This window comes from Mesoplodon densirostris, chromosome 18 (genome assembly GCF_025265405.1).
Source record: "Mesoplodon densirostris isolate mMesDen1 chromosome 18, mMesDen1 primary haplotype, whole genome shotgun sequence".
Classification (NCBI taxonomy): domain Eukaryota; kingdom Metazoa; phylum Chordata; class Mammalia; order Artiodactyla; family Ziphiidae; genus Mesoplodon; species Mesoplodon densirostris.
The window spans coordinates 19,464,385-19,477,193 of NC_082678.1; the positions used below are offsets into that span (position 1 = coordinate 19,464,385).

Sequence of the window (12,809 nt, forward strand, 5' to 3'; positions counted from 1 at the left end):
TTTGCGGTCGGTTCTCCAGCCAGGATGAGCTCCGCTCTGCCATCTGCGGGCCCAGCTCTGCCCGGCCGGGGCCTGCTGGGCCGCCGGCACCGCAGCGGCACCTGTCCACCTGTAAGCTGTGGAGGCCGCTCCAGCCAGCAGTGAGGAGGCTTCAGCACTGGGGGAGTCCCGCTGTCCCCCCAGGACTTCCCTCTGACACTCTCCAGGAGGCGGTACTGACAGGGCCCGGGGCGCAAATGAGGCCAGACGGCCCTGCAGGAATGAGGAAAGAGAACAAGAGCGCCGGGCAGTGCCCTTGACTCAAGGGGACAGCGACACACGTCCTGCTTCCCAGACACTCGGGACGGTCTGATTCCTGGACGGAACTCATTTCTATATAACCCTGCCATTCACCAGCAGCTCCTGACTCTTCCTCAGCGCGTAGGAAAATGAAATGCTAAATTCTGACTTTGTTTCCTACTCAAGCCAGAGATGCTCTGCAGAGAGAATCCCAGGACGTTCCCCAGCCTGGAGGCAAGGTTGCAGGTCTGAAAGCGCTGGGGCATCAACACTGTCCCATTTGATACTTCAAAGGAGCATGAGGGGTGGGCGGTGGGGCTCGGAAGATCAGATCCTGATGTTAATGCTCACGGGCCCTCATGACGGGGCCCAGGTCACTGCTGGCTCCAGCTGTGGCCCCTGGGGGCACGTGTGACTCACGGGACCACCCCCACCTCACAGCGCCCTGCTCTGCGGCTACTCCAAGGAGGGAGAGAGAGAAATTGACTCATATCAGCTGCACCTGAATCACAGGATGTGGACGGAGGTCACAGGCTATGGGAGGGGAGGAGGAATTTTCCACTCATTAAGGTCAAGGGCTTTGGGAGGCGACCGGTAGCTGGTGGTAGAGAAAGCTCCCTTCTGACAAGTAATCATGATGCCACACAGGCTGGCCTCTGGAGATAGTTAATATCCCAAATATTCTCATTCTGTGTGTGCATCTCAGCAGCACTCCCGGGAAGACACAGAAGAGACTGCTTCCAGAGGACTTTCTAAAAATTAAACCGTAAAGTTAAAGCCAGAAAATACTGTCCTGGAATAGAAAAGAAGTGGCTATTAGAGGTCCTTTTGAACATGCAGGCCGGATAGGTGTATCGTTTACCTGAGACAAAGAAGTGGCTGTGCCTGGGGTGGGAAGGGGGCTTTAAACCCGCCCGCCTCCGTGGCCAAAGCTGCAGCAGCAAAACAGCTGGTAGAAAGAGGCGCGACGGGAATCTCTAGGCGGGATGGACAATCCTCCAAACATGAATGACTGGGGGGTGAGGGGAAAGGATGCCCCTCTTCTCCCATGATCTGAAGGGGCCACTTGGTGGAACAAGGATGCAGGGATGAGCCCCGCGGGCCGGACTTGGAAGGGGAAGATGCTGTTAGCACCTGTCACAGAGCGCCCAGGATGGAGGAAGGAATCCCACGTCTGCCAACCCCCTCCTTCAGTCGCTAGGCCGCTTCCAACTCACTAAGAGGGGGTGGCCTGCAGAGGGACAGAGCCCCCCCGGTACTTAGGGTCAGGGGGCACAGCTCTGCGGAAGCCGCGGACCCCGGGAGCCACATGCAAAGTTGTAAAGTAACTTCTGAGACAACGCGAAGGTCCACCTGCCCTGAATTTCTCCAAACCAGACAGAAGAGCACGTCTGAACCGAAAACCTTCTGAGCAAACTGAAGTCCCCGGCAGTGGGAGGTTGTCAACAACCCAGAGAGAACGGGCTGTTTCTGCTCAGCCCCATCCCCTCCTATTTCGTGCAGCTTTTGTGGGCCTGGTGGCAATTAGCTTTATGAGCTCTAAGTGCAATATCTGGGAGACGAAGGCAGTAATTAATGCCTGTCTGCTTTCCTGAAGGGTTCCTTCTGTTCGGTCAGACAGTTATTGAAATTCGGGCAGGGAGGCTTCCATCATGTGAAAGGTTTATAGGAATGAGAGGAAGAACAATTTAATAAGGCAGTAATGATGCTGCTAAATAATTCATCGGGCCAATGGCAGCAGCAATATTCCCAGCACTCCATGTCTGTTCTGCCGATGGGCGGAGGAACGAGCCAGGCAGGTCCTGCACAGCCTCCAGCAGCGCCCCCGGTAAAGACCTGCCTGAGGGGCTCTGCCGCTGACCCTCCATCCTGGACCTGCTCCTGGGTCTGTGCTGAGCCCCTTGGACCCTTTCTTCAACCTCCTCCTTCTGCCTGACTGTGCCGGTTAGAGATCCAGATGGGTCCTTACAATTACCAACACTTTTGTTAATTGTATCAATCACAGTTTGTTGAAATGCTGAGAGACTAACAGGCCTCCGCTCTCCCGGGTTCTCCTGGTGGCCCTGCTGAGTTCTCTGCCTGCCCCCAAGGCTGGGGAAGTGGGGAAGGGGCCGGGAAATTAACCTGCCACCGAAGTCCCATCGGACCTCGGCTAAGATACAGTCCTCCTAGAAGACACCCTCCTGGCCGTAGCTGACCACCCGACTGCTCCAGAAACGCACAGAGGAAAACAAATCTCTCCCAGGGCTGGGGCCACAGGACTCCTGGAGTAGGTCGATAGGATGGGACTGGGAAGGCGAAACCACCATTCGGCTGTCCTTGGGGTTAACAAACTCAGAGCCGAATAACACAGGTGGCGGGGCCGCGGGAAGCTCTGCCAGGACAGGGATGATTAAGTCAAGAGGCGGATCCCTGAGACCCCCTGAGAGGCTGGCTCTCTCGCATCCCGCGTCCCGCTCCACATCAGCTAAGTGGCCGCGTGTCAAGCTGTGTGTCGCCTAATGTACCTAAATCTGTGTCAGGGTTGAGGAGGGCCAGGAGGAAGCAGAGAGTATTCACAGACACCACACAGGCGAAAGGGAACCATTTCTGAGTCGCGCCTGCAAAGCAGGCAGAGACAGACACCTGCCTCTGGTTTTGCGTCTTATTCCCCGAGACCCATGGGACGCGTTATTCAGCTCCAGTTCCCTCCTTCGCCCACCCCCAGCCTGCCCCCAGCACAAAGCACTCAAGACGGAGCCTGAACATTCGTCTTCTTCCCTCGTCTGTGAGGAGCAGGGGAGACTGGGAGCGAGCTGGGCGGATCCCTCCTGATCTGGAGAGCTGTCTGTACCTGGGGTCAGCCGTGAGATGGCTCAGTCCCGCCTGCCTAGCCAGCAACCCCGGCATCCACTCACGCGCTCCTGGGCTGGCCGGGAGTGAGGTCAAAACAGGGAAAGTTTCCGGAAAGCCAGCCCTGGCCCTCTTACAGGGCTTTGATAAGCATGCCCCTCAAACCCCGAGATGAGTTTATAAGAGTTCACGGCCCTGGAGCTGGCGCCAACCCCAACGCCAACTCCAAACCACATACGATGGAAGCCCGGTGGCCGGGACGCTCTGGGGTTGTCACTGTAGCTACATGATCCACTTTCTGCCTGGGACCAAAGCCCCAGTAATTAGCCAGGCTGTGGGGCTGTGTGGACTCTCCGCTCTGGGGAAAGTTCTAGCCGAGAGTGCAGGCGGCTCCCAGGCCCCTGGTCCCCCGGGCCAGCCTGGCCGACCACTCACCAGGTAGATGCGGTAGGCGTCCACGCGGTGCAGGGGCCCCCAGCACAGGTCCGTGTCGTTGTACTTGGCCTCGGCCTCCACTCCGCAGGAGTCGTTGCCCACGGAGCTGCTGATAGAGAGAACAATGGCTCAGTGTGGGCCTCCCTGCCTGGCCGGAAGCAGACAGAACCTGCCCTTACTGACCAGGGGCAACTGCCGCGCCCCACCCCTCCGCCCCCCCAGCTGCAGCTTCAGGTCCCACGCTCTGACTCTCCACAAGCCATGTTTTTCTGTCTCTGGGGGCAGGTACCTTATTCCTTATTCCTGCTGCACTGTTTCCCGGCAACTGGTGGGAATTCCAGTCACCTTCCCAGCGGGGCAGGGATGGGGTCAGCGGTGAGCTGTGTGTCTCCGAAGGCCAGGACGCACAGCTGGCTGTGATGCGTACAGAAAAGGGCCTCAGACATGATGGACTCGCTTGGTGTTGGGCTTCTACCCTGAGAAAACACTGCCCTGACTGCCCAAGGAAGCCCCTCTGGCTGCAGCTGGTGTGGGGGGCAAGGGGGACACTCACCAGGTCACCTGCATCAGAGAGAAGGGCACGGCGGCAGCATAGATGGCCAGGTCCCCATACAGGTAGATGATGATGCAGAAATAGAACAGGTTGACCCCCACTGAAAGCAACAAAGCCATCGGTCAGGGAGCCACAGGGAGACGTCGGCCTGCCTTTTTTTTTTTTTTTTTTTTTTTGCGGTATGCGGGCCTCTCACTGTTGCGGCCTCTCCCGTTGCGGAGCACAGGCCCCGGACTCGCAGGCTCAGCGGCCATGTGGGATCCTCCCGGACCGGGGCACGAACCCACGTCCCCTGCATCGGCAGGCGGACCCTCAACCACCGTGCCACCAGGGAAGCCCCGACCTGCTTTTTTGATGACTACAGCTCTACCTCATCCACGGCTTTCGTTCTCCAAGTGGAGTGGGAAAACAACCCCCAAGTCCTGTTTCTCATTCTGGCTACCGACACTGAGATGCTGGCGGGAGACACATCTGCTTGTGACTGTCGCCCAGTGGTGAGCGGGACTGGATCAGAGAGGTTCTGCATCCAGGGTGAGTGTGGGGCGTGGACTGGCCAGGGAGGACCTGGAGGCGTCTTCGCGCTCGGGACAGGCTGCCCAGAGGGGAGGAGGGATGGCCTGAATCAGGGCCTGAACCCCCGGGCTCGCCTGGACCAGGGCCTCCTTCGCAGCCGCACACAGGGCTCTAAGATGAAAGACTGAGGGATTGAAAAGAAGAGAACAGGAAGTGGCCCAGCTCCGGAAGCTGAAATCAGGGGGGTGAAAAGCCCTTGATTTCCAAAGACCAAGTGCCTCATTCTGAATGTGGCCCATCACCAAGCACCCAAGAGGAAGAAGGGTGGCCTGGGTGCGCTGGGGAGGGAGAGAGTGGCAGGAGTGGGACGGCTCACTTCCCTCCTTACAGGAAGCGTCTGCAGGGGAGGATGCTGACTTTGGAAGGGACGGGACGTCGAAGCTCCCTCTGCAGAGGCAAACCTTGGTCCCCTCTCCCTCCAGGAAGGGCCTGGACTAGCAGGCGGGAACTCAGGCTCTGGTCTTCATCCCATCAGCCTCTTCTCCTGACCCTGGCAAGTCCCTGACCGTCTCTAATCCTGTGCAGTGAGAAGAATTCAGCCAGTGCTAAATTCCATACGTGATTCCAGCTACAAAGATCAGGCGTAAAAGTGCTGAAAAAAGCATCCGGGGGCCTCCCTGGTGGCGCAAGTGGTTAAGAGTCCGCCTGCCGATGCAGGGGATACGGGTTCGTGCCCCGGTCTGGGAGGATCCCATATGCCGCGGAGCAGCTGGGCCCGTGAGCCATGGCCGCTGGGCCTGCGCATCCGGAGCCTGTGCTCCGCAACGGGAGAGGCCACAACAGTGAGAGGCCCACATACCGCAAAAAGAAAAAAAAAAAAAAAAAAAAAAAAAGCATCCGGGCCCTACAACCTCAGGGTCGTGGCCCCAGAAGGCCAGTCTCAAACTCCCATTCAGACTGATTGCTTGTTTTTGGTTTCACCGATCTTAAGCTGCTGGATTCTCCGAGAACAGAAAGAAAAATGAAGTGACAGTTCCCTTCTAATCCAGGTGGCTCAGATGAGCCTCTAGGTCCCGGGGTAAAGCCAGGGACATGTTACTCCTGGGCTATTTGAGGTCGGTTCTGCTCCTAGGAGCCTAGGTGGAAAAGACTCGGAAGATATTGTTCTTGAAAGAACCCTGGATGTCCAAGCTCAGTGGCCCCTGGGGTAGCTGCCACTCACCCCCAGGCTCCGAGCCCTCGCTCCTGCGGGGAGGCACCGCCCCTCCCTACTCCCAGCCTTTTCTCCACCTGCCGTGGACTCATGTCCGCTGTTTATAAAACTGTCACTGGCCCTCCCTGATCAATAAATTTCATTACGAGACACAAAGTGGGAGGATCAATGAACTTCCTTGAGGACAGCAATGACCAGGACTGGCATTTCTTATTACAAGGACTGAGTCTGGACCCCAAGGGAGCCTTGTGTGGAGTGTCGCAGCCCTCCCAAAGGTGAAGGTGACGGTCTATGAATTACGATAGAGCCAAGCAGTGGTTTCAACTGGGGGTGATTTTGCCCCCCACCCCCTACTGGGGACATTTGGCAAAGTCTGAGGACATTTTTGATTGTCATGACTGGGCGGTGCTACCGACGACTAGTAGGTAGAAGCCAGGGATGCTACTCAACATCCTACAACACACAGGGCAGGCCCTGCAATGAAGAAGGACCCAGCCACACACAGCTATAGTGGCGAGCTTGAGAAACCCAGGAGCAGGTGGGAAGAGAGCATCCTTTAAGTCTGAGCTGCTCTTGTACGAACGTGTTTATTTTCTATCAGATTTGGGTAAACTAGGAGTCTAGTCTGTGGGGCACACACACACACACACACACAAAGACAAAACAAAACCAGGGCTTCCCTGGTGGCGCAGGGGTTAAGAATCCTCCTGCCAATGCAGGGGACACGGGTTTGAGCCCTGGTCCGGGAGGGTTTGACCCCACATGCCGCGGAGCAACTAAGCCCGTGCGCCACGACTACTGAGCCTGCGCTCTAGAGCCTGCGAGCCACAACTACTGAGCCCGTGCGCCTAGAGCCCGTGCTCCACAACAAGAGAAGCCACCGCAATGAGAAGCCCGCGCACCGCAACTAAGAGTAGCCCCCGCTCGCCACAACTAGAGAAAGCCTGCACGTAGCAATGAAGACCCAACACAGCCAAAAATAAATAAATAAATAAATTAAATTAAAAAACAAAACAAAACCACAAGTTCCTAGGATTCTTAAAGAAATCAGGGCGGACTGTGAAACATGAAAATTAGGAAGGACGTTTAAGAGGTATGTGTCCCCCCTCCAACGTGCATTTTATTTCAGAAGCTTGCATTTGGGAGGAGGCTGTGCAGCAGCCAGAAGGAAAGGCTTGCCTCTCTGATCTGAGTCTAATGAGATGGGGAGAGATAGAAATGGAACAAAGGAAAAGCACAGAAGTGGGCCAGACACAACCAATCTGGTTTTTTTTTTTTTGTGGTACGCGGGCCTCTCACTGTTGCGGCCTCTCCCGTTGCGGAGCACAGGCTCCGGACACGCAGGCTCAGTGGCCATGGCTCACAGGCCCAGCCGCTCCACGGCATGTGGGATCTTCCCGGACCGGGGCACGAACCTGTGTCCCCTGCATCGGTAGGCGGACTCTCAACTACTGCACCACCAGGGAAGCCCCAATCTGGTTTTTTAAAATAAATATATTCATTTTTATTTATTTGTTTTTAGCTGTGTTGGGTTTTTGTTGCTGCGCGCAGGCTTTCTCTAATTGCGGCGAGTGGGGGCTACTCTTCATTGTGGTACATGGGCCTCTCACTGTAGTGGCTTCTCTTGTTGCGGAGCATGGGCTCTAGGCACACGGGCTTCAGTAGTTGTGGCGGGAGGGCTTAGTTGCTCCGCGGCATGTGGGATCTTCCCGGACCAGGGCTCAAACCCGTGTCCCCTGCATTGGCAGGCAGATTCTTAACCACTGCGCCACCAGGGAAGCCCCCAATCTGGTTTTGATAAATTCTGAGAACCCTCAGTGAGGCTAGTCTGGTGGGGAGGACAGAGGGAGGCAGACCCCGAGGCAACCTCAGTCAGGATCTTCTGTCACATCACACCATGGTGATAAATGGACCACCGGATGTCCTAAGAAGCCATTGAAAATATTCTAGATTCTAGTTTCCACAATCTCTCTCGGCTCTAACTTAGTGCGGCCACATTCAAGACAGGAAAGAACCAAGGGAGACGCTCCCCTCTGCAAACAGGGGCTTTGACAAAGGGGCACAAAATCTCCCAAGGTAACTAAAAGGTCAAGGATTTTTTGAGATGTGTCTGACTTTCTGTGAAAGATCGAACATTTTACAAAACTAAACCCAAAATAGCTCATCTTCCAAAAGAACAAGATTTGGAACAGAGGTCTAAGCTACTGTTGCTGGAACCAACAAGGCAGCACCTGAGCTGGGTGCTAATCTTCCAACCCCAACAAGCCGCAGGTGGAGCACGCGGAGAGGTCACGATTAGATGCGCAGAGTCCAGACAGCAGTCCTGAGCGTGGGCTCCTAGCGCCCTCTGCTGGCCACCAGGAAGACACACAGACAGACACACAGACACAGACACACACACACACACAACTCTACTGTCAGGATTAGATGCACAGAGTCCAGACAGCAGTCCTGAGCGTGGGCTCCTAGCGCCCTCTGCTGGCTACCAGGAAGACACACAGACAGACACACAGACACACAGACACACACACACACAACTCTACTGTCAGGATTAGATGTACAGAGTCCAGACAGCAGTCCTGAGCGTGGGCTCCTAGTTCCCTCTGCTGGCCACCAGGAAGACACACAGACACACACACAGACAGACAGACAGACAGACACACACACACACAACCCTACTGTCAGGATTAGATGCGCAGAGTCCAGATAGCAGTCCTGAGCGTGGGTTCCTAGCGCCCTCTGCTGGCCACCAGGAAGACACACAGACACACACAGACACACAGACACATACACACACCCCTACTGTCACAAGGTGGTTGCTCTGTCCTGGCCACCAGGAAGACACGCAGACACACACACACACCCTACTGTCACAAGGTGGTTGCTCTGTCCTGTCCTAAATAGAACAGTCCAGAAGAAAAGAGAAGACAAGTCAGAAGTAATCAAGCAAGAGGCACAGAACCGCCAGCTGCCTCCACTGGCTTCCTTCCTTGGAAAGCTGCTTGGGACTCTCAACCTGTATGAGCTGTAGTCACTAAGTAGCTGCTGCTTTATTCCTGATGCGCTGATGAACGGGGAGGAATCCAGGAAAACATCCTGAAGTGGGTCAGGCCTCTCAGCAAGGCGGTTTTGCTGGTTGAGGATCTGCCCCTCCCCCTCGCCTGCCCCGTCCCTAGTTGAGGCGGAACCCCCGCTCAGGCTGCCCCGGCCCCCAGGAAGGCACCAGCTCTCCGCCTGCCCTTGCCCCGCCTGGAGAAAGCACTCCCACCTTTACTGAAGAACATGGAGGCCATCTGCCCCATCTCCACCCGGTCTGTGATCTCAAAAAGGTTCGGGGATCCGTGCCTCTCTGTGGAGCCAAGAAGAAAGAGGAAGTGGTTTTTTTTTTTTTTTTTTTTTTCTCATGAGGAAAAGCTCTTAGAAGGGGTGCTGAGTTCACTGAATTCTCCAGAATAATGACATCCCAACGGGTTCGAACTCTTGAGAAAAGGTTTTCCTAATGTTTCCTGCTTGAAACATTTTGAAATATCTAGAGGGACTTCCCTGGCGGTCCAGTGGTTAGGACTCCACACTTGCACTGCAGGGGGTGTGGGTTTGATCCCTGGTTGGGGAACTAAGATCCTGCATGCCATGCAGCACGGCCATAAATAAACAGACTAAATTAAATAAGTAAATAAATATATAAATAAGTAAATAAATAAATCGTCTATAGAAAGGGATCCCAGGGGTGCTCACTGTGGGGTGAGAGGGAAGGCTGGTATGCTTCGCCCTGGTGCAACTGGAGTGTGTGCGTGTGTGAGTGTGGGTGTGTGGTTGAGTGTGTGAGAGTGTGTTGTGCACGTGTGAGTTGTGTGTGGGTGTGTGCGTGAGTGTGGGTGTGTGGTTGACTGTGTGTGTGTGAGAGAGAGTATGTGTGAGTGTATGTATTAGTGAGACTGTGTCTGAGAGTGAGACTGTGTGTGAGCGTGCGTGTGTGAGCGTGTGCGTGCACACGTGTGTGCATGTGCGAGTGTGGTGTGAGCATGTGCGTGTGTATGTGTGTGTGTGCATGAGGGCATGTGTGCGCGTGTGTGTGAGTGTGTGTGTGTGTTGGGATAGGAGGAAGGACAGAAGTCAGAGACCTGGCATTTCCTTGAGCTTCCAGGGGCCGAGGTGAAGGGCCCTCCGCAAGCTGCACACGCCAGTTAGCGGTGGAGTCAGCAGGGCCGGTGCTGTGCTCTACTGTTCCACGGCGCCTTCCGCGGCTCAACCCTCAGGTGGTAAATGCCAGAGCGTCTCTGTAGGGAGTCGCCCGGGCCCCCTCCACAAGTAAGGGAAAGCCCGCGGACCAGAGGGAAGCATGGGCCAGCCCAGAGCCCCAAGACTTACGCACAGACAGGATGGGCCGTTTCTCTGCCCGCTCGTCGTTGTCCCGGGTGAGAACATCACTGTCGGAGGCCGTGGAGGAGTCATCGTCTTCCTCCTCCTGGGGCGGGGGACGGGGAGGATAAGAACACACGAGGAAACAGAGGGCACACAGCTCTACAGCAAACCCCTGGGGCAGCCAATGGAGAGCCTGCTTCCTTTGTAATTTCCTTCTAGAAGGTGTCTGATGAGGAAGCTTTCAACACTTCCCTGCTGTCACATTAGAGGGTCAGACACACTGGGAGGGAGAAGCTGCGGCACAGTTCCTGGGTACAAAGGTTCAGAATGACTGAGCCAGCTCAAGGCCGGGGGTAGTAGGAGGGACCAACAAGGGGATGTTAAAAGAGCAGAGACTGCAGTTTGTTCTGTAAGCTGACAAGGCTGTGAACTTCAGCTCTGGGCTGGGGTCCTGGAGCAGCGCTGTGGTCAGGAGCCCTCCAGGTGTCGGGAGGGAGAGGACTGGCTGCTGAGGGCCACCTCCTTGCACACGACTGCCTGGGGGCACTGCCAGGAGCCAAGAGCAGCACACACACCTGAAGGGTTTCCACTCTCTTCCAGCGGAGCTGAGCGTTGGCTGCCGCCATGGCCTCCACCACAAAGGTAGTTGTCACAAAACTGCAAGGGAAGGCCACGTGTTAACTGCGAAAGGCGGGGAGGAGTTTGGGGAAGGTACAAAATAAAAGGAAAAGCCATTTAAGACCCGACCCGACCAGTAAGCCCAAAGCATTCTCTCTCCTGAGGAAGGGATGGCAACTTCTGAGATGGGTCTGACCTGATAAAAAAGCATGTGTGAATACGTGGTGCCTCTCATGGTCTCCCTGACGTCTGTCTATATTTAGAATGTGTTTCCAGGGCACTGGAAAGAAGGGTGTGAAATAAGCTGACGGGAAGGAGAGAGAGTGAGCCTGGGGGAGAGGTGCTCCCTCGCCTGGGGGGCAAGGAGGTACTGCTCCCCAGAAGGGGCCTGTCGGGGGGCAGAGGTGGGAGAGGTGGGAGGACGGACACCAGGTCATGCTCTAAGCTGGGAAGAGGAGGCTGCTCCACAAAGGGGCCCTCGCAGAGCTTCTGGGAGGGGCAGCAGGCAGCTCTCAGCTCTCCTCGCTAGCCAAGCGGTCAAGCCCCAGCTACACACACTAATGGACGGAGCACAGGTGTGGATGTAATTGAAAAGGGGGACTTCCCTGGTGGCGCAGTGGTTAAGAATCCGCCTGCCAATGCAGGGGACACGGGTTCAAGTCCTGGTCCGGGAAGGTCCCACATGCCGCGGAGCAGCTAAACCCGTGCACCACAGCGACTGAGCCTGTGCTCTAGAGCCCGCGAGCCACAACTACTGAGCCAACGCGCCTAGAGCCCATGCTCCAAAAAAAGAGAAGCCACCGCAATGAGAAGCCCACGCACCTCAACGAAGAGTAGCCCCCGCTCACCGCAACTAGAGAAAACCCGCACGCAGCAACGAAGACCCAATGCAGCCAAAAATAAAATAAATTAATTAAAAAAAATAATAATAATTGAAAAGGACACTTGGCTCTGGAATCATCCTCTTCTTCTTTTTTGGGGGGGTACCTTTACTTTCCTAATAATCTGGTTAGTATTAAAATAACTGTTACTTCAATATTAGTTATTAAAATAAACTACAATATATTAGTGCATAATGTATTTTTAAAAATATTAATTAATTAATTAATTTGGTTGCGCTGGGTCTTCGTTGCAGCAGGTGGGCTCCTTAGTTGCAGCTCATGGGCTCCTTAGTTGTGGCAGGCGAACTCTTAGTTGTGGCATGCATGTGGGATCTAGTCCCCTGACCAGGGATCAAACCCGGGTCCCCTGCATTGTGAGTGCGGAGTCTTAACCACTGCGCCACCAAGGAAGTCCCAATAAACAACGTATTAATAAGTTAAAATATACCAATAAATTAATATATTTAATAAATTAAAACATATTAATAAATTAAAATACGTTCCCATTCTAATTTCCTAATAATCTGGTCCGAATCAAAAGGGAAATTGGGAGGTGGCACCAGACGTTTGCTGAGAAGTCAGACTAGAGTGAAAAATCGTCTTTACTTAAGGAAACGGGAGAGACACGGATGACAGGGGGAGGGCTCTCCTCAGCAGCCGGTAGTACAGGGAGGGCCGCTTTCCTGCTGATAAAACCTGAGGAATGACTCAACCACCCGGGATGGAACATGCATCTCCCTGTTTCTTGAAGCCACCCGGCAGGCTCTGCCGCCAGACTCGACCCCAAGCCCCTGCCTCGGGCGCTGTCACCTGCTGCAGGCTGGCTGCCTGGCCCAGCAGTCAGGTGGCTGCGGTGGGGAGGAACGACACAGAGGTTAACCCACACCCACTCCATCTCCGTACGGGTGGGGCAGCCGTCTCTGAAACTCCCACTCCGGCCACCGCAGCACCTCCTAGAAAGGTTTCTCACTACCTTGCCTAAGTGACCGTTTTAAGGGCTTTAGATTTCCCCTTCTTTTGGGAAGTAAAACTAAAATCAATCTTAAGGCATAAAGAGGCTTCTCCAGGCTGCACAAAGCCATGTCTGAACGCAGATGGGTTGAGCGGGGTTGGGGCGTGGCGG

General features: G+C 55.0%; 1 protein-coding gene across 2 annotated transcripts in view; it reads right to left on the reverse strand.

Annotated features, from left to right (window-relative positions):
• The window catches only part of TMEM104 (transmembrane protein 104), a 57,307-nt gene that overhangs the window by 34,265 nt on the left and 10,233 nt on the right, over nucleotides 1–12,809 (reverse strand). Inside the window, exons 4-8 of one of the 2 annotated variants that reach the window (XM_060080798.1) lie at nucleotides 10,763–10,844; nucleotides 10,194–10,290; nucleotides 9,094–9,174; nucleotides 4,100–4,199; nucleotides 3,547–3,652 (exon numbers count right to left, since the gene is read on the reverse strand). In XM_060080798.1, the coding sequence (XP_059936781.1) occupies nucleotides 3,547–3,652; nucleotides 4,100–4,199; nucleotides 9,094–9,174; nucleotides 10,194–10,290; nucleotides 10,763–10,844 (466 nt within the window). Of the gene's footprint in view, nucleotides 1–3,546; nucleotides 3,656–4,099; nucleotides 4,200–9,093; nucleotides 9,175–10,193; nucleotides 10,291–10,762; nucleotides 10,845–12,809 lie in introns of both variants that reach the window. The other variant, XM_060080797.1, reaches the window with a different exon arrangement.